The 26,578-nt window shown below is 37.9% G+C and overlaps 1 protein-coding gene across 4 annotated transcripts; it reads right to left on the minus strand.

The window, feature by feature from the left end:
• Positions 1–538: 538 nt before the first annotated feature.
• Positions 539–26,578, minus strand: LRRC34 (leucine rich repeat containing 34). Of its 4 annotated transcripts, XM_047786148.1 has the most exons (11): positions 26,464–26,578; positions 16,533–16,653; positions 15,960–16,078; positions 15,796–15,860; positions 14,051–14,134; positions 10,906–11,034; positions 8,283–8,378; positions 4,328–4,482; positions 3,777–3,932; positions 2,958–3,084; positions 539–809 (listed from the first exon to the last, which is right to left on the minus strand). In XM_047786148.1, the coding sequence occupies exons 1-11, from the start codon at positions 26,558–26,560 to the stop codon at positions 606–608; spliced, it is 1,353 nt and encodes a 450-aa protein (XP_047642104.1). In that variant the 5' UTR covers positions 26,561–26,578; the 3' UTR covers positions 539–605. The 4 variants fall into 4 exon arrangements, with proteins under 4 accessions (XP_047642104.1, XP_047642109.1, XP_047642119.1 ...); XM_047786153.1 differs by lacking the exon at positions 14,051–14,134; XM_047786163.1 differs by lacking the exon at positions 3,777–3,932.

A 26,578-nucleotide genomic window follows, 5' to 3' on the forward strand; every position in this document is an offset into this window, starting at 1 on the left:
TAAAGGACATTCTGCAGCATAGGTCACAACTGTGGCTCAGATCTGATCCCTGGCCCAGGAGCTCCATATGCCTCAGGGCAGCCAAAAAAGAAAAAAAAAAAAAGTTAACTGGCAGCACTGACTTGTGTGGAAAATACACACTTATATGTATTTGTATATGTGTATGTTTAATATGTATTTGCCTGTATTTGTGAAATTGTATCAACAACCATCTTAAAATACCTGATATAATTTAGTTTTTCAACTTCTAAACTATTTGAAGTTCCCTGGGATTTTGGCACCTGAAATCTTTTTATAACTTCGTGACAACTTTCAGTTAGGATACCTATTATGACCTTTCTATTTGGTAATATTTTCTTTATAAAAAGAAATACAGTTCCTCAGTTTCCTTCTCCAGGCATTCAAATTTTAGTCCCAAGTTTATAATTTTTGTTTTAAATTATTCAGTTCACAATGGACAGTTACTCAAACTTTAATATCTTTTACCTAACTAATGAAAGTAACTTGTTCTAATTTATGAAAGAAAAATTTTAATAGACAATAAAATATTAATTTCTGTGAAAGTAATAAGACAAATGTGTAAAAATTATTTTAAAGCTTGTTTTTCATAGATGTTGACCTATGGGTACAAGACTAAAACCTGCATTAGATGATTGGCTGCAAGCTTCTCCATAACCAGGTATCCAGTAGTAATGCCTTTTAAGGCCATTGGAGACTTCTGCAAGGTACACATGTCCATCCACTACAAATGGCTCCACATCTGTATTGTCAGGTTTTAGATGGCCCATGTGAATTAAATCTGAGTATGCCTAGGATTTTTAAGAAAAACTATCGTTAAGAAAATAGTTTATTTTGGAGTTCCCATTATGGCGCAGCTGAAGCAAATTTTATTAGTATCCATGAGGATGCAGGTTTGCTCCCTGGCAACACGGGGATCTGGTGTTGCCATGAGCTGTGGTGTAGGTTGCAGATGTGGCTCGGATCTGGCATTGCTGTGGCTGTAGCATAGGCCGGAAACTGTAGCTCTGATTCAACCCCTAGCCTAGGAACTTCCGCGTACTGCAGATTTGGCCCTAAAAAAAAAAGTTTATTTTACAGTGCTTAAACAAATTTCAATATTCAAATTAGCTGTGATAATTTATAGTTTGAAATAAATATTCTGAATAACACTACCAAATTTTAATATTTTCTGGGTATTGTAGTTTTTTATATTCATGTAACTCCACACGATGTAATTATAATCTTGCAAAACTTATTTCTAAGTTTAACATTATTATGCATGTTTTCTTTCTTTCTTCTTTTAGGGCCACACCTGCAGCATATGGAAGTTCCCAGGCTAGGGGTTGAATCCAAGCTGCAGCTGCTGACCTATGCCACAGCCACAGCAATGCCAGATCCTTAACCTACTGAGCCAGGCCAGGAATCACACCTGCATCTTCATGGATACTAGTTGGATTTCTTAAACCCACTGAGTCACAACAGGAACTCCCAGGCATGGGAGTTTTCTTATTTTATGACTCCCAGAGATAAAATTCTGTGTATTACCAATTTTGTGGACCAAAGGTCTTATGGTAAAACTTTCAAGTCCCAAGATGACCCAAATGAGGATGGCAGGCTGTTGTATATGCCCTTGAAGATTTTATGATAGCCAGTGATACATTTTTCAGAAAAAATAATCACAGAAAAATAAGCAATTTGGCATAGAGTTCATGGACTCCCTGAAGATTTAGGCTGAAGGAGGCCATTCCCATAGTGTTAGATGCTGGCCTGCTGGACACCTAATTATTTCTTTATTGTATAATTTTCTTTGCATATCTCTTGTGAATCATTGATACCTACATAAAGGTATCATACAAACTTGTTAAACTTATTTATAATAAGATTGTAATTTAGAGAAAGGCACAAGTTAGACTGGCTGCTTTGTGCTTTAGCTTGTCATTATTATTTTCAAGCTCAAGTTAGCTTCTAGTGTATAGAATATGGATATGATATTTTTCTGAAATCAAGGGTTTTTTTTTTTTTTGGCCATACCTGCAGCCTGTGGAAGTTCCTAGGCAAGGGATCAAACCCAAGCCACAGCAGCGACCCAGGCTGCTACAGTGACAAGGCTGTATCCTTAACCCACTGTGCCATGGAGAATATCAAGAAGTTTTTGTTTTTACTTTAAATTTACATTGTATTAGTCTTTTTAGTGGTGGAATTCTGGTTAGTCTTTTGGCAATTTTTGAGAATTTTAACATCTTATTTTTCTCTCCATTCTTTCCAAATGAAAACTATTTGTTACTATGCTTTTTGGGTTTTTGAAGGTAATATCATGGGTTCTCTATTTACATATGCAACATACCAAATATTTTGACAGCTTGTACTATCTCTCCAAATTCTGTGTCTTGGTTTAATTATTGGGTAGCAAATTGGAGACTATGCCACCTCAAATTTAAAGTCAACATTTGTGGTTTAAAAAACTTTGGAGGAGGAGTTCCCGTCATGGCTCAGTGGTTAACAAATCCGACTAGGAACCATGAGGTTTTGGGTTTGATCCCTGGCCTTGCTCAGTGGGTTGGGGATCGGCGTTGCCATCAGCTGTGGTTGCAGACGCAGCTCGGATCCTGCTTTGCTGTGGCTCTGGTGTAGGCCGTGGGCTGCAGCTACAATTGGACTCCTAGCCTGGGAACCTCCATGTGCCACAGGAGCGGCCCTAGAAAAGGCAAAAAGACAAAAAAACAAACAACAACAAAAAAAACTTTGGAGGAATTGACACTCTGTAATTCACTGATCTTTATACTAATATGTAATGTTTGCTATCTTATGGGATTTCAACCACAAAGCTTCCCAGTAGCTAATTTTTAGGACTTCTGTTAAAATTTATTAAAACTGCAGTGTCTCTCTATACTTTGTAATCACATCTAAGGCACCTGTAAATAATGTCTGATGTCACAGGCCTCAGTGAAGAAACTTACCACACATGTAGCTTCATCAAATTTGTTTCCCCAAATGTAGATATTAGAGAATGTGGGGTTTCTTTTCACTGACTGTGAAAGTGCAACAAGTCCTTCTCCCTCTATGTTGTTGCTTACCACTGACAACCTATGGAAAACCAAAAATAATAACCCTAGAAACTTTAATAGTTCCACAAAGAGAATGCATATAGCTGGCAACAGCATTTATTATACACATCTTATTGTGTTAAGTCTTAGCATTAAATATGATGTTTTCTTATTTTAAAGTTTTGTTCATATCAAATGATGATTTTTCTGTTAGAATTCGGGATAAATAATATAGGCAGTAAGAATTTTCTCATTTGGAGTTCCCGTAGTGGCGCAGTGGTTAACGAATCCGACTAGAAACCATGAGGCTGCGGGTTCGTTCCCTGATCTTGCTCAGTGGGTTAAGGACCCAGCGTTGCTGTGAGCTGTGGTGTAGGTTGCAGACGCGGCTGGATCCTGAGTTGCTGTGGCTCTGGCGTAGGCCGGCGGCTACAGTTCCGATTGGACCCCTAGCCTGGGAACCTCCATATGCCGTGGGAGCAGCCCTAGAAAAGGCAAAAAGACAAAAAAAAATTTCCTATTAATCTTAAGCAATCATAACTAGAATCAATCTAATTTTTAAGACATTACTTCTGAAAAACAAAAAATTAGATGTTTCGTATAACTTAGTGTGTTAATTTAGAAACTGAGTTTTCATATTTGATCATTAATCTTAAAGAGTTAAGAGGTTTGAGATTAGTATCCTAAAAAATTTAAGTTTCTCTGTTATTTTGATTGTAAAAACATACTAACGCTTTAAGAGTCCTGTTGTGTGCAGCAAGAGTGTCACTGAGATAGTTTGCTCCTGCGTTTTCTATTCTGTTAAAAGAAAGATCTATTACTTCCAGGGTAGTATTGCTTTTCAGTATATCGGCCAAACACGCCATTCCATCCTGAGTTATTTTATTGCTGGGGAAGGAAAAATATGTAGTTATATTTGAAAATATGAAGTATTGATTTTTTATTCATAGATAGCATGCTTAAAAACTTATGATAAACAGTACTTACTATTTTAGTTAAGATTTATTTTAATCATTCAGTTTGCAAAAAATTTAATGAAAATATTGCCATTAAAATGTTGTTTCTATTCTGGTTTACATATTTAAATTGCTCATTCAAATTATTATGAGATGGTATTTGGTATAAACTAAATACCAAGGCTCAGGATAAAAAACTGACAACAATGGTTGCATTTTCTAATCTTTAGAATTAGTGTCTGAACAATGAATCCTATATAGTATGAGTGTTTACATTGATTATTCCAGTGATTTAATTCCTGTATTAATACATAAATTATCACTTACCAGCTTATATCAAGGTAGCGTAGGCATCTGTTCAGATACAGTGCATCACATAAGTGCTTCATACCAGAATTTTTTATATCATGCTTAGACAGGTGTAGTTCAACAAGGCACTGATTTTCTTTCAACATGTGGGCTAGATGAACTGTGGACTCTTCCTAAAAATAGATAAAATTTTTTTCTAAAATATAATTTTGGGAGTTCCTGTTATGGCTCAGCAATAACAAACCCAACTATATCCATGAGGATTCAGGTTCAATCCTTGGCCTTGCTCAGTGGGTTAAGGGTTCAGCATGGCTGCAAGCTGTAGTGTAAATTACAGATGCAGCTTAGATCCCGTGTTGGATCCCATAGATGTGGCTGTGGTGTAGGCCGGCAGCTGCAGCTTCAATTTGACCCCTAGTCTGGGAACTTTCTTATGCCGCACCTAAATAAAATAAAATTTTGAAGCAAGACATGTTTATTACAAACATGCTAAGTTATTTAAATTAGTTTTAAAAGATTACCATCAGACTATTAGTCTACAATTTGCATTCGTTTGGCATGGCTTTTTAAAAATCATTTTGCCACAAATGCTATCTTTACCTTCTTAGAAACAGGCAGCAAGCACTTGTAAAAAATGCAGTGACTGAGTGATATAAATGAGGCTGGTTAAAAAAATCATAATCATCATTTAAAAAGCAACAATTATTCTAGAAGGAAAAAAAAAATCAAAACAGTTGGTCCCATGATGTCTTGAGCACATAAGCTCCCTTACTGCTGCCCTCTCAAGAGGCTTTCCCGCATTTACATATGTTCCCAAACTTTGCTCTTCATCTCCACTTTCTGTAGTTTTTAGACAAAATACAGACATTTCCCAATCATGATTCTATATTTAAAATGCACTCATTAACTGTATAATATATCCAATCCTCCCTTTGTAATCATCCCAAATTTCTAAATAGATCTTACTCTTGTTTTCTGGTCACTGGAAAGCTTTTTTCTTTAAATTTCAAAATCTAGCTGCTTCCAGGCAAAAACTATGTACTCTCAGAGGATTTGAATACCAACCACTATAAATTTTTAACAAAATCAAAGCATGTCTTAAAATGAATGTACCAAAGTATTTTATGTTAAGGAGTCCTGCTTCGTGATTGCTATTTTTTAAAATAAGTTTTATAATAGTCACTGGAAATGTTGCTCATGGATGGCTATATATGCTCTAATTATGTAAAAGTACTTTGAGAAAAAAATAAATCACATAGCAAGAGCAGATAGTACATGAGCTTTGTAATAAAACTGTCCAAATGCTAGCTTTACCTTGTACTAGCTATATCACTTTGGGCAAATTATTTCATCTAGCTGAGTCTCAGTTCCCTTTTCTATATAAAATAGGTGAAATTTTATTCTTTCACAGAATTAATGAAAATACCTCACACAAAATTGTTATATAGAAAACTACAAAGCATTTTTTATTGTTCATTATCCTATAATACTGTGATTTAAGTTATTGCTTTGACACTGAAAATATATATGCAGAGTGAAGCTGTAGTCTGAGATCTTAAGTGCAAACTGTTGTTCTGCATGGTGCCTGGAATAGAAGACATACTCAGTACAGATCTGTGTTATATGCCTTGATTGCATTTTTAGGTCAGGAAGTGCGAAAGAGGGACCACCCTTATTAAGGGAAAGAAAGTAGTATCAGAAACAGTAAAGGGATTTTGGGTTTTGTGATGTTTTTTGGTTTGTTTTGTTGTTGTTGTTTTGTTTTTTGGGTTTTTGTTTTTTTTTTTTTTTTTTTTTTTTAGCTCCATTCACTGAGTTTGTGGCCTAGGTTGCCTAGGGCGGCACCTAGCAACCCGCTTTTCCAAATTCCCCAGATAATAAACCCTTAACTGAAGATAGGTTTACTGGCTTCTATTTAGGAACAACAAAGGATAAGGAAGCACAAGAGGCTTCTACTCCACAACCACTTAAGAGAATAGTAATGTCAAGGATAGAGAGGGTGGTGGCTGCCTTGGAGAGGAATAGAATGCAGGCTAGAGTTTAGTTGACTGCCCAGAAGCACCAGGCTGAGAGCAGATCTCTGGGCTTTTAATAACTATCCTCAGATGGATTTGGGAATAATGACACCACTCACCATACTTAAAAGAGGAAGTGTGCTTCTAATGTAATTTCATATAATTTAACATACTTACTTCCTCAGAGCTTTAATCCAGAGAATTCTGGTTTAGGCTTTAAATCTCCTCACATGCCCTCAACTTGAGAAGCTGCCCTGCCACCCATCCCCCTGCATTGATTTTGAGGTCTTTCCTCCTGCCACCAAGGCAACCTGAGCATATCACTCTCCAGACTTGTCAATCTCCCTCCAAGTAGACTGAAAATAAGCTCCTTGAAAACAAGGGCTGTGTGCTTTGACTTATTATTTCTGGCACCAGCATTGCGTCTCATTTAGGTTTGCATTCAAATATTTATTGAGTGAAGAATCAAAAAAACAATTTACTGAATGTTTACTTTGAGCCAGGTATTTTGCTGGTCTTTAAAATAGGTTCTTCTGTTTGAGGATTCTGGGTCTTTTTGAGCAGATTAAATTTATATACATGAAGCAATTAACATGATCTAAAATTCCAAAAATTTTGGTACAGAGAAGTACAGAAATAATTCAAAGGGAGAGATCTATGTAGGCAAAGAATGCAAAATATACTTATGAATATGAAAAATAATTTCAAAATATGGTTAATTTTCAGTTACTCATACTAATGGGGAATGGTTTGTTTAGACCAATAGTAAAATGAATTCTTTTCTTTAGGGCGGCACCTGTGGCATATGGAACTTCCCAGGCTAGGGGTCGAATCAGAGCTGCAGCTGCCAGCCTACACAATAGCTACAGCAACACAGGATCTGAGCCACGTCTGTGACCTATACCAGAGCTCACAGCAACACCGGATCCTTAACCCACTGAGTAAAGCCAGGGATCGAACCCGCATCCTCATGGATACTAGTTGGGTTCCTCACCCGCTGAGCCACAGTGGGAACTCCCCAAGTGAGTTCTTATTCCTAGTGTTTTGCTGATAAGAAAGCCACCTAAAAGAATGTTAAGGAGCAAGGAGAACCTCTGAAAGTAGGAACCATGTTTTTATCATCATCCTGTCTCTAGCATGCAGCTTACCTGTAGGATCAAGTCCAGACCTCCCAGACTGCTATTCATATACAATTTGCCCTTATTATTCATGATTTCAGAGATGTAATGGTTCATCACATCAATATTGCCTTTTCTTTTTGCCACACCTACAGAATATGAAAGTTCCCAGGTCAGGGACTGAACCGTGCCACAGCTGTAACCAGAGCCACAGCAGTGACAACTCCCAATCCTTAACCTGCTGAGCCACAAGGGAACTCTCCTCTAGCCTTTAAAACTTTAATCATTTATGATTCTTCTTGAGCACTCTGCCCTTTACAGGTTTCTCACTAAGAATGTATTTATAAGAAAAAAAGACAACATACTTACTGTTTAAATAAGCATCATCTAAAACCATATTTATAAAACTTATCTAGAATTTAAATTTTTCCTTTCAATTTTTTATTCATAAACAGTAGTTTACAATTCTTTTTTTTTTTTGTCTTTTTGCCTTTTTTCTAGGGCTGTTTCCCGAGGCATATGGAGGTTCCCAGGCTAGGGGTCTAATCGGAGCTGTAGCCACTGGTCTATGCCAGAGCCACACAACGCGGGATTGGAGCCACATCTTCAACCTACACCACAGCTCACAGCAACACTGGATCCTTAACCCACTAAGCAAGGCCAGGGGTCGAACCCACAACCTCATGATTCCTAGTCGGATTCGTTAACCACTGCGCCACAACGGGAACTCCAGCAATTCTAAAAATATAATGCATTCATGAAGCTTGACATAACCCTCAGTAGATGGTACCTTTGTTTTATTCACGTACAGCATTATTAACGGCCATTTTGAATACATACCTGTTCACCATACAGTATAGGTCGGTTTATGTTTAATCCCTTAATTGTTTGGTTTTGAGTTAGGACTGTAGCAAATGCTATCACACTTTGCATTCCCTAAAAACAGATAAATTTATTAAGAAAACTGACAAAGTATATAAATTAATCTCTAATTCTTTAATATCAGTAATCTGGATCCTGATAAATCAAAATTGTGTTTTTTTAAAATTATTTATTTTTGCTTTTTAGGGCTGCATCCACGGTATATGGAGATTTCCAGGCTAGGGGTTGAATCAGAGCTGTAGCTGCCCGCCTACACTACAGCCACAGCAAAGCCAGATCCGAGCCGCAACCACAACCTACACCACAGCTCATGGCAACGCTGGATCCTTAGCCCACTGAGGGAGGTCGGGGATCAAACCTTTGTCCTCCTGGTTCCTAGTCAGGTTTGTTAACCACCGAGCCACAATGGGAACTCCTCATAGTTGTGTTTTTTAAAAACATAATTTAATTTTCTGCTCTTTGAATTGTAGGTTGATCAAATTTAGAAATGAATTGTTACTTTGTTATAGTCCCCCACCCACTGCCCTAAAATCTGTAACATGCATGCAGAGTTTCTTAAAGTTCCAGTATTCATTTCCTCTGAGTTTACCTCTAGGTTTGCTCCTAAACCCTCAAGGTTCTATATGATGTGGACACACAAGTGGATTCCAGCTAGGGCTCTATACTACTTCTAATATATATCCTTAAGCAAGCTTTATTTTACTTTCATATAGTACTTTTAGTATGTGTGTGGCAGGAAAGGGTTACTAATCACATTTTTCACAGCTCCCGTAGGCTGCCCTCTCTACCTTGTTGAAAGAGTCTAATCCTCCCCCATTTCTTTGATGGACACACAACTAGTTGTTATGCCAGAGAGCTGGGGCTTCCTCCCACTCTGTCAGTCCTCTTACCCTCCTGTCAGCTGATCACCAAGTCTTACAGATTCTGCATCTAAAAGATGTCTCAAATTAGTCCATCTTTGCAGGTTCTACCCCAGCCCCATTCCTCATCACCCACCTGAATTGCAGAAACTTCCTAAGTGGTCATTGGGCTTTCTCTTGCTACCATCTAATTCCCCACAGAAAAACCAGAGTGATCTTTTACAAGCACCAATCATCATGTCGCACCCGTCAACTTAAAGCCTTTCCACGATTTGCATTTAACGCCCTTTGTCTAGCTATTCTGGCATTTCAGTTCTTGAAATCTACCAGACTCAGCATTTCAACATTCATGTATCCCCCTTCATGATTTTTTTGGCCATATCTGAGTATCAGTTTTACTATTTATCTAGTATGTTTCCATTAAATCAACTCACTTTTTCACCTATATTTTAAAACTCTTCACTATGATAAATGGAAAACCATTAATTCCTTGAAATAAATAGAAAGCATTTGTTAAAATAAATATACATGAGTGTTTTAAAAAATTACCTCAATCTGTCAGTAATACTACCCATACCACACTTGGAGAAGCACTATCTTAGAGTCTGTGTGTTCTGGACACCCTCCCTGGAATGTTCTGCCAGGCACCCTCTCCAAGGCAGCAGTTTCTCATTCCTCGTGACTCCTAAGTATTACCTCCTTAGGTCTTAGGGCAACCATCCTACCATGCATATTACCTTCTCCCCATTATCAGAGTACTTTGTCATCTTTGTAGCACTTTTCTCTAATTGGCTACTGATACTTTCCCATTTAAAATAGAACCTTTATAAGGGCAGAGACTGTATGTAATGCACTTTTGTATCCTTAGAATCTAGGGTTGTGACTGGTGGCCCTTAAAGGCCCAAGGGTCAACTGTGTGCCTTCATATATCATGGATTCAAACAACCTTGAATTATGTAGCAATTGAAGTAGTATTTATTATTGAAAAAAATCTACGTATAAGGACCCCAATGCTTCAAACCCATATTGTCAACTGTATATTGAATTAATGCTTTCCCAAAATCATACTGGCTGCTTCTATCCTCTTCTTAAGTTTTAGAGCCTATTACCCCCAAGAGCATCCTTGGCCTATCTTATTGTTTTCCTATCCCAGTAATTTTGTATTAACCTATTAAATTATAGGTTCCCAACAGTAGGTATGAAGGTTTGAAGGCATTTTTGAGAAAATGAAGCCTGGAATTTGAAGACATACAAAACCACACACTTCTCATCAGGCCAGATGAAGGTTCAGAGCAGCTTTTAGCATCATCTTAGGTTTTAAAGCTATAATGTAACTACTCATGACAAAATGTTTCCATAAGTAAAATATGTATATTATACAAATGAAGTAGTATTTGTTTAATTAAAATGAATACAGTCATCTTTAGAAACTCCTGTACATATTAAGAAGGGTAATAGATGGAACTTAGGAAGTTTTTTTTGTTTTTTTTTTTTGGCTGAGCATGCAGCATGCAGAAGTTCCCGGGCCAGGAATCAAACCCACACGACAGCAGCAATGTTATAAGCTGATTTTTGTTTTTAAAAAATATTTTTCTCTGATATTAGACAAGCTTAATCATTCGTAAGACTGTCATTTACCTAGTATCTAACAATCCTCTGTGCTTGTTTCCAGGAAGAATGATCCTGTATCGGGCTGAATATCTCATAAACAATTTACTCACCAGATCACAGTCACCCAGATCTAATTTCTCTAAGGATGAATTAATTTGTAGCATTGTAGCAAAAAACATTCCACCTTTATTTTCGATCTTGTTTCCAGTCATTCTTAGGTGTTTCAGAGTTGTATTCTTCTGAAAAGGAAAAGAAGAAAAACTTGGTTAAAATTTTAACCCAATTTTAATTCTCTTTAGATTACCTGAGTTAGGAGACTATTTACACATTCATCAATTTTTCATGGAGATAGAACAGGATATATTCCTTAAAGGTAACATTCAATTTCCTATTATAGATAGAAATCTAGTTTAATAATTTACTAAAAAGAATGTCCAGGAAATAGATACCAAAATAATGACTAGTAAATGAAGCAAATTTTAATAACTTTCATTAGAACATATATAAATTTATCTTCTAAGAAAGTTATATTGCTTTTTAAAATTGAGGTGAAATTCACATAAACCAAATTAACCATTTTTAAATGTACAATTCACTGGCTTTATACAACACTCACACTGTTGTGCAGCCATCACCTTTAGCTAATTCCAAAACATTTTCATCACTGCCAAAGGAGACCATATACCCATATTCCACATTCCTCCTGTATTATTTTCACAGTGATACAATTTTTCAGACATTTGCAGTGCTTAATTCTCTTATTTCATTCTTTTGATAAATATTTCACAAAGAAAACTATAGACATTTCATTCTCCTGATGAATAAGTATTTGGATGTATAAGTGCAAATAAATAAAACTGATTCAAACCCCCCTAAGGACAGGAAGAAGGCAAGGATGTCCACTCTTAGCACTTCTGTGTAACACTGTACTGGAGGGTCTAGACAGGGCAATTAGGCAAAAAAAAAAAAAAAAAGCACAAAAGGCATCCAGTTTGGAAAAGAAGTAAAATTCTTATTTGCATATGACACAAACTTGTATGTGGAAAAATCCTAAAGAATCCACCAAAGGAGGAAAAAAAAAACTTTTAGAAGTAATAAATGAGTTCAGCAAGACTTCAGGACACAAAATCAATATATTCAAGTCAATTGTATTTCTATAGAGTAACAATGAACAAGTAAAAATGAAATTAAGAAAATTCCACTTAAAACAGCATCAAAAAGAATAAAACATTAGAAATAAGTTTAATAAAAAGGCAAGACTTGCACACTGAAAACTACAAAGCAGCAAAGCATGGATGAAAGAAATTAAAGAATACTTAAATAAATAGAAACACATCCCATGTTCCTAGTTTGGAAGGCTTAATATTAAGATGGCAACATTCACCAAGTTGATCTAAAGACTTAAAGCAATTCCTCTCAAATCCCAGCTTGACTTCAAAACCTACTACAAAACTACAGTAGTGTGGGACTGGTCTTAGGATAGACATATAGATTAAAATAATAGAATGGAGTACAGAGATAAACCTTCACATTTATAATCAACTGACTTTCAACAAGGATGCCAAGGAAATTCAATGGAGAAATAACAGTCTTAAAAGGTGTTAGGACAACTGGATATCCACATGAAAAAGAATGAATCATATGGATCAAAGAACTAAATGAAAGAGCTAAAACAGAAACTATTAGAAGAAAATGTAAGTATAAATCTTCATGACTTGGCTAGGTAAAGCCTTCTTAGAGAGAACACCAAATATACAAACAACTAAACAAAAGATAAACTTCATCAAAATTTTAAAATGTGCTTCCAAAGACACCACTAAACAAGTGAAAATATGAGAAAATATTTGCAAATCATATCTGATAAGGGACTCGTAACATCACTATTAGAGAAATGCAAATCAAAACCACAAAAACCTCTTAATACCCACTAGAATAGCTCAAATCAAAAAGATAATAAGTGCTAGTGAGATATGGAGAAATTAGAACACCCACACATTGGTGGAATTATAAAAAGGGATAGCCACTTGAGAGAACAGGTTAGCAGTCATTCAAAATGTTAAACCAAGTCTCCAAATGACCCAGCAATTCCATTCCTAAGTATATAATACACCTCCCCCAGAACTGAAAATGTATGTGCACACAAAAATTGTACAAATATTCATAGTAATACTATTTATTATAGACAAAAAGTAGAAATCCAAATGTCTCAACTAATGGATAAACAAAAGTGATAGTTTCAAGCAACGGAACATTACTTGGCAATAAAAAGGAATGAAGTATGTTACAACATGGATATAAAACTTGAAAGCATTAAGCCAGTCATTAAAGGCCATGATTCCATTTCTATGAAATGGCCAGAATAGGCAATCTATAGGTGTAAAGTAGACATGACTGCCAGGTGCTAGAGAGTGAGGAAAGGAAGCATAGAGAAGGGTTGCTAATGGGTATAGGGCTTTTTTTGTGGGGAGAATTGTTTTAAAAACAGTGATAGTGGTGATGGTTGCATAACCGTGAATATAGCTGACCCTTGAACGATGCAGGGGTTAGGAGCACTGACTTCCCTGTGCAGTTAAAAATGAGTTTAACTTTATAATCAGCCCTCAGTATCCAGGGTTCTGCATCCTCAGGTTCAACAAACAGTGGATTGTGTGGTACTGCAGCATGCATTTAGTGAAAGAAATCCACATGAGTGGACCCATACAATTCAAACCTGTGCTGTCCAAGTGTCCACTGTATACTGAAAACCCACTGAACTGAATATTTACAAAGGGTAAATTTTATGTATGTGAATTATAGCTTAGTAAAGCTGTTCATTTTAAAAAATGAGTTCAAAAGTGTTCATATAGGAGTTCCCGTTGTGTCTCAGGGGTTAACAAATCTGATTAGGAACCATGAGGTTGCAGGTTTGATCCCTGGCCTTGCTCAGTGGGTTCCAGCATTGCGGTGAGCTGCATTGTAGGCTGCAGACTCAGCTCGGATCCCACGTTGCTGTGGCTGTGGTGTAGGCTGGCGGCTACAGCTCCAATTGGACCCCTAGCCTGGGAATCTCCATATGCCGTGGGAGCAGCCCAAGAAATGGCACAAAGACAAAAAAAAAAGTGCTCATATAATGTCCAAATTTTAATAACCTCAAGTGCAATAAAAAATAAATTCATACAATATTAAAATAAGTTGAGATTAACATTGTTTTTATTGGTTCCAAACTATCAGAAGTTAAAATTCCCAAATGTTAGTTTGAGGTTTATAAATGCTTACATGTAGTGCTTTAGCAATAACTTCTCCACCTTCGGGCCCAATGTCATTAAACATAAGGTTTAAGTAAATGAGATTATGTTGTTTCTATAATAAAGAGAGAAAAGAAGCTATTATAGGTGTTTTATTAGAAATCTATCAACAATATATAAGAGCTCCTCTTATTTAATTTGCTTTTTAGGGCTGCACCCACAGCATATGGAAGTTCCCAGGCCAGAGGTCAGATAGGCACTACAGCTGCCAGCCTACACCACAGCCACAGCAACGCAAGATCCAAGCTGCATCTGCGACCCACCCCATAGCTCACAGCAATGGCAGATCCCCAACCCACTGATCCGGACTAGGATCGAACCTGCATCCTCATGAATAGTAGATTTGTTTCCACTGTACCATGACGGTAGCTCCTTAAGAGCTCCTTTTAAAGTACAAGTGTTTACCTCCAAAGAAAATCTTCATAATTATGAAATATTGAGGTCCAGAAAAAAGAAAATATTATTAAGAGAAAAAAATCAATATTCTTATTTAAACATAAATATAATTGCAACATAAAGAAAAAGACTGGAGTTCGCTATGGTGGAGTGGGTTAAGGATCCAGTGTCGGTTGCAGCTGCAGCTAGGATTTGATTCCTGACCTGGGAATTTCTATATGCCTAGGCATGGCCAAAGAAGAGAAAAAAGAAAAGAAAAAGACTGCATTTTTATTTTAGGGCCGCAGGCGCCAGGCTAGGGAGTGGATCTGGAGCTGCAGCTGCCAGCCTACGCCACAGCTATAGCAATGCCAGATCCAAGCTACATCTTCAAGTCTATGCCACAGCTCACAGCAGCGCTGGATCCTTAACCCACAGAGAAGAGCCAGGGATCGAACTTGCATCCTCATGGGTACAAGTTGGGTTTGTTTCCGATGAGCCACAATGGGAACTCCTAAGACTATATTCATTTGTGATCAATGATTCAAAGTATGGATGTCCTTTATGTATTTATATGTACAAGTTTGTAAAATATGACTGAGGAGGCTCTAGGTACCAGCTTTACTGAGACCAAGTACACAAATGGGTTTTTAGTGTACTTCGATTGTTATAAATACATCACAGTCAGGACCCTTGACATTTTGCAAAACTATTGTTTTTTGTGTGTGTCATTAGACTTGGTAACTTCACCATAAACAAAACCAAGAACATTTTCATGGCAATGATTCTTGCAAGCATTTTTATTTGTGGTTGCTAAAAATAACTTGGTTACTTCATTTTTTTTAACCTTCACTCCATCCTTACATTTTGCATCATTTCATGGATATGAGAATTTTAAGATCATTTTAAGCTCTTTAGAAGTACTTGCAACAGATGAGAATGGGACAAACAAATAGGACATTAAATAGCCAATTTAAAGGAGGAATAAAAAATGATACATGCTGCTTTAAACATTTTAACTAAAAATACAGACATACACACATATGTGCCAATTTTCCAAGGTTGAAACAGAGCCTTTTCTTTAAGGACACCTATTCTGACTGGTGGACCACATTGTCTTTCTCAAATGAAATACAACCATAAAGCAGCATTTCAGCTTGGGTGTCTCCAAAGTGAAGTCTGCAAAAAAAGGGGGGGGCGGTTAACTTAAGCAGGCCAGGGGTGCTGAAGCTCTGCACATTCCAAAGAAAGGTCTGGTGCTTAACTGGGTCCTGAGAGAAAAAAAAAAAAAGAAGAACAAAACAAAACTAAGAACATTTTGTGGTTAAAAAAAAAAAATACCTGAAGCAGTTTTGCAGCATAGTATGCACCAACATCACTTATCCGGTTATATCTAACATCCAAACCTAAAGAACACAGAGGAATAGAAGCTGATGTTCTTTCTCATGAATACTTAAAAATCAGGAAGATGAAAGCAGGAACGAATGATTTTTAAGGATACATACCATTAATATATGGATTATTCTTTAAAATTCTGCAAAGAATCCAAAAATCTTCACCTGTTATTCTTTCTACCATCATTAAGCGACTATTACCAGCAATGTTTACTGTGATTCCTTCCAATCTGTTAAAATATTTAAAAAAGTAAAGAAATAAAGGTATTTTTCCTTCATGTTAGGTAGTACCATCATGGATAGCATTTTACTGGAACCAAGTACATACCACAATACAGATTTATACCAAATACTTTAAAACTAGAGCTTTTGCAAAGCACTGTAATATATAATTTCTCAACCACAAGAAAACACAAGTATTCCCACTTGATAATGATACTGAAGACTCTGATGATTTGCATAAATAAACCAAGTTCACAGGAGTTAAGGACAACTCCCTGGTGACTTGGAGACTGCCAGTAAACTCCACTACCTCTAAGACCTAACTAGTCAGTCATCGACTCTGAATCAAAAAGTAATGTCCATTTTATCAAGCATTTGCAAATGGCTTTCAAATCACTCAGTATGTCAAGATTTTCACACAGCTGAATATTGCTGATTTAATCAAGTATTTGTCTTCCTTACCCCTTTCCAATTTCTTCATCTACTTCTTGGAGTATGTGTAATATAAAAGGTTTAATTTCCTGGGACTTTTCCATACATAGCTCACAATAATATTCTTGGAGACTGCCAGGAGGTTCTGCAACTTTTGAAAAATAAATATAAAAACAAAGAAATGAAAATAAATGCACTACCCTTCACCACACATAAATTATACCAGGAGCTCCCTACCCCACCCCAAAATTAGACTTCTTTCAAAGATAAAAATGTGTGTGTGTACAGAGTTGTGGACAGACCTGCGGGAAGCAAAGGAGACAATATTAAGAATAGATAAAGACAGAGTTCCCATTGTGGCTCAGTGGGTTAAGAATCTGACTAGTCTCCATGAGGATACAGGTTCGCTCCCTGGCCTTGCTCAGTGGGTTAAGGATCTGGCACTGCAACAAGCTGCAGTGCAGGTCACACACGCACCTTGGATCTGGCATTGCTGTGGCTGTGGCTTAGGCCTGCAGCTCCGATTTGACCCCTTGCCCAAGAACTTTCATATGCCAGAGGTGCAGCTGTAAAAAGAAAAAAACAATTAGAGAAAGAGAAGCAAAATAAAAGGAATGGGAGAGAAGAAAAATGCTGTTTGGAGAACTAGGGCCATAGAAGCACCCCTGAGGGTGGGCAGACACTAAGTTGGAAGTGACACAAAGAACTAAACTCTGTTATGTAACAGGCCTGGCAGCTAAGGAAAAGAATGTCCAGAGAAATTATTTTGTCTAAAACTATACAACCAGTAAAGGCAGAATACAGAATCAAATTGACTCCAAAGCCTCTTTCCACTCTGCCACATGGACTAGGACTAGGGTGACCCAAGGTTGCTTACAATGACTTCAAATAAAGATAATTTTATCAGAGATTCTGAACTCAAAGGGGTTCTGAAAACTCAAGTGGAACAGGCTTCTTGGATAACCTCTACACCATGCAAGATGATGGCATCTCTGAATCTATTCTCTGACTGTTCTTCCTAACACCAAGTTGAAGCCTGGCTCATAGATGCATTTCACCTACCCTGAGTTTCCATTTCCTCTTTCTAAAGGTGATTTTTCCCTGTCCTGTCCTTAATAAGGAAAACAGAAACAAAACAGGAGTTGAGATCTTCTTCCTCTGTTATACCTGCAGCTTTCCTTAGTGGTGTTACTGTTTTCAATATTACCTTAAAAACATTATTTTTGTGGCCCAGACCTTCTGGGGTGGAAGGTATGCTGACTCTTTTCTTAGAAGCACACACTACTGTCTTTGTTTTCTGTCCTACCTTTTATGTATGTGTGTCTCTTTAAGAGTCTATGCCCAAAGAGATATTTAAAGTGCTAAAAGGAAAAAATATGCAACCTAGAATACTCTATCCAGCAAGAATATCATTTAAAATAGAAGGGGAAATAAAAATTTTTTCCACAAAACAAAAACTAAAAGAATACAGCAACACAAAACCCAGGTTAAAAGAAATACTGAAAGGGTTTCTCTAAACCAAAAAGAAAGGAAGGAAAGGGAAGAAAAAAGAAAAGAAAAGGAAAAAAAAAAAAAAGAAGAAGAGGAAGAACTAGGACTGAGGAAACCGCAATCAGACAGCAGTCACTCAAATAAGCCAGCATACAAATTTAATCATGAACATGCTTCAAACAAAATAAAATTAAAAAGAAAAAAATAAAAAAGAGTCATCAAAACCATAAAATGTGGGCAAGGCATGTTAGGAAATAAATAACCCTTTTTGTTTGTTTGTTTGTATGTTTCTCTTCTTAATTTTAATATAGTAATGAAGGGTTTGAACTTACAGGACCATCAGGCTAAAACACACAATTATAGGAAGGGGTTAGCATACTTAAAAAACACGGCAACCACAAGCCAAAACCAAATATTGCATTTGCAAAAAATGAAAAAAACAAAACACTCAAGCAGATAATAACAGGAGACCATCCAACCAAAAAAAAAAAAAAAAGGAAGAATGGAGAACCATAGAATCAACTGGAATGTAACACGAGGTTCAAAATGGCAATAAATAATCATCTATCAATTATCACCTTAAATGTCAATGGACTGAATGCCCCAATCAAAAGACACAGAGTGGCTGAGTGGATAAAAAGGCAAAAACCTTCAATATGCTGCCTACAAGAAACTCACCTTAGGGCAAAAGATACATATAGATTGAAAGTGAAAGGGTGGGGAAAAATATTTCACGCCAATAGACATGACAGAAAAGCAGGAGTCGCAATGCTCATATCAGACAAAATAGACTTTAAAACAAAAGACATAAAGAAAGACAAAGAAGGACACTACTTAATGATTAAGAGATCCATCCAAGGAGAGGATGTTACTATCGTCAACATATATGCCCCAAATACAGGAGCACCCAGATACATACAACAAATATTAACAGACATAAAGGGAGAGATTGATGAGAATACAATCATAGTAGGAGACCTTAATACCCCCCTCACATCAATGGACAGATCCTCTAGACAGAAAACCAATAAAGCAACAGAGATCCTAAAGGAAACCATAGAAAAGTTAGACTTCATTGATATCTTCAGGACACTACATCCAAAAAAGGCAGAATACACATTCTTCTCAAATGCTCATGGAACATTCTCAAGAATCGACCACATACTGGGACACAAAGCTAACCTCAATAAATTTAGGAGCATAGAAATTATCTCAAGTATCTTCTCTGACCACAATGCCATGAAATTAGAAATCAACCATGGGAAAAGGAAAGAGAAAAAACCTACTGCATGGAGACTCAACAACATGCTACTAAAAAACCAATGGGTCAATGAGGAAATCAAGAAGGAAATTAAAAACTACCTTGAAACAAATGATAATGAAGACACAAGCTCTCAAAATCGATGGGATGCTGCGAAAGCAGTGCTCAGAGGGAAATTTATAGCAATACAGGCCTTTCTCAAAAAAGAAGAAAGATCCCAAATTGACAACTTAACCTTCCACCTAAAGGAATTAGAAAAAGAAGAACAAAAAAGACCTAAAGTTAGCAGAAGGAAGGAAATTATAAAGACCAAAGAAGAAATCAATAAAATAGAGACTCAAAAAACAATAGAGAAAATTAATAAAACCAAGAGCTGGTTCTTTGAAAAGGTAAACAAAATTGACAAACCCCTGGCCAGACTCACTAAAAAGAGGAGAGAAAGAACCCAAATAAACAAAATTATAAATGAAAAAGGAGAAATCACAACGGAGACTGCAGAAATACAAAAAACCATAAGAGAATACTATGAACAACTATATGGCAACACGTTTGACAATCTGGAAGAAATGGACAATTTTCTAGAATCTTACAGCCTGCCAAAACTGAATAAAGAAGAAACAGACCAACTGAACAGACCCATCACTAGAAATGAAATTGAAGAGGTCATAAAAACACTCCCTATAAAGAAAAGTCCAGGACCAGATGGCTTCACAGGCGAATTCTATCAAACATATAAAGAGGAATTGGTGCCCATCCTCCTTAAACTCTTTCAAAAGGTTGAAGAAGAAGGAATACTCCCAAAGACATTCTATGATGCCACCATCACCCTAATTCCAAAACCAGACAGAGATAACACCAAAAAAGAACTATCGGCCAATATCTTTGATGAATATAGATGCAAAAATTCTCAACAAAATCTTAGCCAACCGAATCCAACAACATATCAAAAAAAATTATACACCATGACCAGGTAGGGCTCATCCCAGGTTCACAAGGATGGTTCAACATACGCAAATCAGTCAACATCATACACCACATTAACAAAAAAAAGTCAAAAATCGTATCATCATCTCAATAGACGCAGAAAAAGCATTTGACAAAGTCCAACATCCATTCATGATCAAGACCCTCGCCAAAGTGGGTATAGAGGGAACATTCCTGAACATAATCAAAGCCATTTGTGATAAACCCACAGCAAATATAATCCTCAATGGGGAAAAACTGAAAGCCTTCTCACTCAAATCTGGAACAAGACAGGGATGCCCACTCTCACCACTGCTCTTCAACATAGTTTTGGAAGTCCTAGCCACAGCAATTAGACAAACCAAAGAAAGAAAAGGCATCCATATAGGAAGAGAAGAGATCAAACTGTCACTGTATGCAGATGACATGATACTATACATAGAAAACCCTAAGGACTCAACCCCAAAACTCCTTGAACTGATTCATAAATTCAGCAAAGTAGCAGGATATAAGATTAACATTCAGAAGTCAGTTGCATTTCTGTATACCAGCAATGAAATATTAGAAAAGGAATACAAAAATACCATACCTTTTAAAATTGCACCTCACAAAATCAAATACCTCGGAATACACCTGACCAAGGAGGTAAAGGACCTATATGCCGAGAACTATAAAACTTTAATCAAAGAAATCAAAGAAGATGTAAAGAAATGGAAAGATAGTCCATGTTCCTGGATTGGAAAAATCAATATTGTAAAAATGGCCATACTACCCAAAGCAATCTGCAGATTCAATGCAATCCCTATCAAATTACCCAGGACATTTTTCACAGAACTAGAACAAACAATCCAAACATTTCTATGGAACCACAAAAGACCCAGAATCGCCAAAGCAATCCTGAGAAACAAAAACCAAGCAGGAGGCATCACTCTCCCAGACTTCAAGAAATACTACAAAGCCACAGTCATCAAAACAGTGTGGTGCTGGTATCAAAACAGACAGACAGACCAATGGAACAGAATAGAGAACCCGGAAATAAACCCTCACACCTATGGTCAATTAATCTTTGACAAGGGAGGCAAGAACATCAAATGGGAAAAAGAAAGTCTATTCAGCAAGCATTGCTGGGAAACCTGGACGGCTGCATGCAAAGCAATGAAACTAGAACACACCCTCACACCATGCACAAAAATAAACTCCAAATGGCTGAAAGACTTAAATCTACGACAGGACACCATCAAACTCCTAGAAGAGAACATCGGCAAAACACTCTCTGACACCAACATCATGAATATTTTCTCAGGTCAGTCTCCCAAAGCAATAGGAATTAGAGCAAAAATAAACCCATGGGACCTCATCAAACTGGAAAGCTTTTGCACAGCAAAGGAAACCCAAAAGAAAACAAAAAGACAACTTACAGAATGGGAGAAAATAGTTTCAAATGATGCAGTGGACAAGGGCTTAATCTCTAGAATATATAAGCAACTTATACAACCCAACAGCAGAAAAGCCAATCAACCAATGGAAAAATGGGCAAAAGACCTGAATAGACATTTCTCCAAAGAAGATATACAGATGGCCAACAAACACATGAAGAAATGCTTAGCATTGCTGATTGTAAGAGAAATGCAAATCAAAACTACCATGAGATACCACCTCACACCAGTCAGAATGGCCATCATTAATAAATCCACAAATAACAAGTGCTGGAGGGGCTGTGGAGAAAAGGGAACCCTTCTGCACTGCTGGTGGGAATGTAAACTGGTACAGCCACTATGGAGAACAGTTTGGAGATACCTTAGAAATCTATCCATAGAACTTCCATATGACCCCGCAATCCCACTCTTGGGCATCTATCCGGACAAAACTCTACTTAAAAGAGACACATGCACCCACATGTCCATTGCAGCACTATTTACAAGAGCCAGGACATGGAAACAACCCAAATGTCCATCGACAGATGATTGGATTCGGAAGAGGTGGTATATATACACAATGGAATACTACTCAGCCATAAAAAAGAATGACATAATGCCATTTGCAGCAACATGGATGGACCTAGAGAATCTCATACTGAGTGAAATGAGCCAGAAAGACAAAGACAAATACCATATGATATCGCTTATAACTGGAATCTGATATCCAGCACAAATGAACATCTCCTTAGAAAAGAAAATCATGGACTTGGAGAAGAGACTTGTGGCTGCCTGATGGGAGGGGGAGGGAGTGGGAGGGATCGGGAGCTTGGGCTTCTCAGACACAACTTAGAATAGATTTACAAGGAGATCCTGCTGAATAGCATTGAGAACTTTGTCTAGATACTCATGTTGCAACAGAACAAAGGGTGGGGGAAAAATGTAATTGTAATGTATACATGTAAGGATAACTTGATCCCCTTGCTGTACAGTGGGAAAAAAAAAAAAAAAAAAAGAGTCTATGCCCAGAGATCTCACTACTCAACTCAAAGTCTTCAGGATCCAGCTTCTCTAGGTCTCCATATCTCAAAGATGTCCTTTGCTGAGTGGATTTCCTCACTATATGAACTAAAGAGTTTTCTAAACAAACGTGAAAAATAAGGTTTAAAATGAGGAGCCTTGTATTAAAAGTGAAAGAAATAAACTGTTCTTATAGTTTTTAATTAAAAAAAAATTTTTTTTTCAGCCACATCTGTGGCATATGGAAGTTCTCTGGCCAGGGAACAAACCTGAGGCACAACAGTGACCTAAGCCACTGCAGTGACAATGCCAGATCCTTAATCCTTTTTCTTCTTCTGTATCCTTTTTTCCCAGTTAACATTGTGCACAGTTTTGCCATGTCATTAGACATTCTCTGAAAATTTTTAATAGCAGCATAATTCGTCTTATGGATGGATGTCCATAAGAAATCTTTCACTTACTCTATATAAACAGATAAACAACAAAGACCTACTAAACAGCACAGGTAACTATATTCAATATCTTGTAATAACATATCATGGAAAGGAATCTGAAAAAGAATATACATATCTATATGTATAACTGAATCACTTTGCTGTACACCTGAAACTGACAACATTGTAATTCAAGTATATTTCAATTTAAAAATTTTTTAAGAAATCTTTCATTTATTTTAGGAAATTTTCATGTATTTAAATAATATTTCAGCACAGTATTTCCCAAACTATGTTGTCTGTAATACTAATTATAAAACAATCAAAGACACTCTAAATAGAATGGTATTTACTCTCAAATAAGTTTGAGAAACGCTGAATTAAACAATGCTAGACAGATTCCTATTCTCAGCACCTTTAAAACTCTCAGGTGCACAAAGACTCCTCAAATTGTTGAGCCTGGAGCAGAGGGAGGATAAAAATCCTCCAGACTTAGGACTTAGGTGACCATAGTTAACATGGAATGCAATACAAAGAAAGAAAAAGGAGTTCCAGTCGTAGCTCAGTGGTTAACAAACCGGACTAGTAACCATGAAGTTGTTGCGTGTTCAATTCCTGGCCTTGCTCAGTGGCTTAAGGATCCAGTGTTGCTGTGGTGTAGGCCAGTGGCTATAGCTCCAATTGGACCCCTAGCCTGGGAACCACCATATGCCACTGGAGAGGCCCTAAAAAGACAAAAAAAAAAAAAAAATCTACTTTAGTGTCTCAACAGAAAGCAAAGTAGATCTCAAATAGATTTACTTGTTGGAGCTGGGCTTCCACTGGATTTCTTTCCTCTCTCTGGCTACTACCTTCCTTGGTACTAAAAATGTTAACAAAAAGTTCAGAAATGAAGAACTGATTGAAATACAGAGGTGTTTATTTGGGGTTTGTTAGGACTGGAGACTGGGAGCCACATATTCCAGAAGCACTTGAATTGTGCTCCACCAGACTACAAAATGGTGGAGGCTTATAAAAGCAGAAAAACAAAACCACAAGGATACATAAATTACCTGTCAAGAATTAGGATTGGAATGGGCAATAAATAACAGTGTTGGTAAACAAGGATTTGGTTGGGAGTTTGAAATGATTACAAAGTTGCAAAGGTGGGAGGAAATTTGAAACTATAAGGTTGCAGCTAGCCCAGCTACAAGCAGATATTGTTTTGACAACAGGGGGTAGTGTCCTTGAGTTTGACACACTTCAGAGAAATTCAAGTCCTCAGGGATGAAGGAATGCATCTGAAACCACATGCATAATGGCCAACAGGATCCATTTTGGTTGCCTGAATTCACAGTTTCTCTATTTTGATTTTTAAATGTTCTTAAATGTCATCAAAGAGAAGAGGTAGGATTGCCCTGAGAACTTCTCTGAGGTTCATTGCCTGATCTCAGCTGGCCAAACCACATCCAGGAAAATTCATGCTTTTAGGAAAGCATGAAGGAATCTCAGAGCCCAAGCTAAATGTAGCTAAAGAAATTTACAAGAATATTCATATTTAGGAGTTCCCGTCATGGCACAGTGGTTAACGAATCCGACTAAGAACCATGAGGTTGCAGGTTCGATCCCTGCCTTGCTCAGTGGGTTAAGGATCTGGCGTTGCCATGAGCTGTGTATTGCAGACACAGCTCAGATCCCGCGTTGCTGTGGCTCTGGCGTAGGCCGGTGGCTACAGCTCCAATTAAACCCCTAGCCTGGGAATCTCCATATGCCATGGAAGCGGCCCTAGAAAAGGCAAAAAGACAAAAAAAAAAAAAAAAGAATATTCATAATTACCTGGCCATTGATTTAAAGTATTTTAAAGCTTTAGCTATATTTTCCTGTTACTATCTCTTTTCTTTAAAATTCACCTAAGTATTGTACGTCAGGATTCTATGGCACCAATAATTTATTTCCTATACTGCATCCATATTAGGAAAACCAGTCCTCAAATAGTAAAGCAAAAACTAGGAATGACCAATTACACAAGAAGATGTCAAGAATCTAACCTACATTTCATTTTTCATCCACACCTAAGACTGAATTCCAAATAATTTTCACCTAGCAGCACATTTCAAAATTTCTAGACAAGGGCTCATCTTGGAGGTGGTTCTCAATACCCTCCTGTCCTGGAACAGTCAAGTACTGGGAAATCCAAAGATTGAGGGTGAGTCAGACTTGGGTGCCCATCCGGAACGGCTGTGTGATGCTGAACAAGTTACTTAAATTTTTTTCAATCTTAAATTTCCTCTTACTCTAAAAGCAGAGCATAACAATACCCATCTCTAAGTGCTGTGAGGAATACGTGAGGCTTCTGAAGCAGTTTCGTAGCTACAAGCACACAATTGTGCAAAACGAAAAAGATGGAGAGAGAAGGGGTGTCCAAGCTACGCTTAACTTGCTACAAGATCATTCATGAGTGCAGAAATACTTAAAACCCAGGTGGGGAGCTCCCATTGTGGCTCTGTGAGTTAAGACCCAACATTGTCCTCATGAGGACGTCAGATCCCTGGCCTCGCTCAGCGAGTTAAGGATCTGGCATTGGCGCAAGCTCCAGATAGGTCACAGATGTGGCTCCATCCCGTGTTTCTGTGGCTGTGGCATGGGCCTCAGTTGCATCTCTGATTTGACTCCCCTGGCCTGGGAACTTCCATATGCCGCAGGTGCTGCCATTAGGAAAAAAAAAAAAAAAAAAAAAAAAAAAAAAACAGAGTTCCCTTTGTAGTGCAGGGGAAGCGAGTCCGACTAGGAACCATGAGATTGGGGGTTCAATCCCTGGCCTTGCTCAGTGGGTTAAGAATCCAGCGTTGCCATGAGCCGTGGCGAAGGTCGCAGACGCTGCTGGGATCTGGCGTTGCTGTGGCAGAGGCCGGCAGGTGCAGCTCTGTTTAGAGCCCTAGCTTAGGAACCTCATATGCAGCGGGTGAGGCTCTTAAAAAAGAAAAAAGAAAAAAAGAAAGAAACCCCCCAAAAAACAAAAAAACAGGTGGCACAGAGGTGCAAAGTGCAGTTTCCAGACCCTCTCGCCGCCTGGGCCCTGCTCTGTGGGGACTTCCCAAGAAGGGCCCCAAGAAGTTTATCCAGACAAACTTCTCCGAGTTGACGACACACTTTACTTCACAGGACAACCTACCGTGCTCCAGGACAGCTCAACTGCCCTGGGATGTTGGGGCTCCCCTCCAGCCTGCCAGCGTTTGGAGGCGCCCAGAAGTTGCGGCCACGGCTTGGGTTACCAGGGACACCCGACCTCCGGGCCACCTCTGGCGTGAAACCTGCTCAGAAGAATGGGCCTGGCCCTGAAGCCCTTCCCGCGTTTCGTCTGGGCCCTGGCCGGCGCCGAAGGCCACCCCATTTCTTACCGTTACCGTCAGCCGCAGCCCAGACCGGGGTAGGGGTCGTAGCGGGGGCGGGTGTCAGGGACCCCGACTCTGGCCTGGCCTCCGCTCGGTGTTGCATGGTCTTGGCACCCCGCCG

The sequence above is a fragment of the Phacochoerus africanus genome, chromosome 1 (genome assembly GCF_016906955.1).
Source record: "Phacochoerus africanus isolate WHEZ1 chromosome 1, ROS_Pafr_v1, whole genome shotgun sequence".
Lineage (NCBI taxonomy): Eukaryota > Metazoa > Chordata > Mammalia > Artiodactyla > Suidae > Phacochoerus > Phacochoerus africanus.

Coding starts and splice junctions, on each gene's coding strand:
- LRRC34 (XM_047786148.1), bottom strand. CDS start 26,560: ATGCAACACCGAGCGGAGGCCAGGCCAGAGTCGGGGTCCCTGACACCC. Junction 15,861..15,959: donor GAATAATCCATATATTAATG/GTATGTATCCTT, acceptor TGTGTTCTTTAG/GTTTGGATGTTAGATATAAC. Junction 11,035..14,050: donor TTATTGCTAAAGCACTACAT/GTAAGCATTTAT, acceptor TTTCCTTTTCAG/AAGAATACAACTCTGAAACA.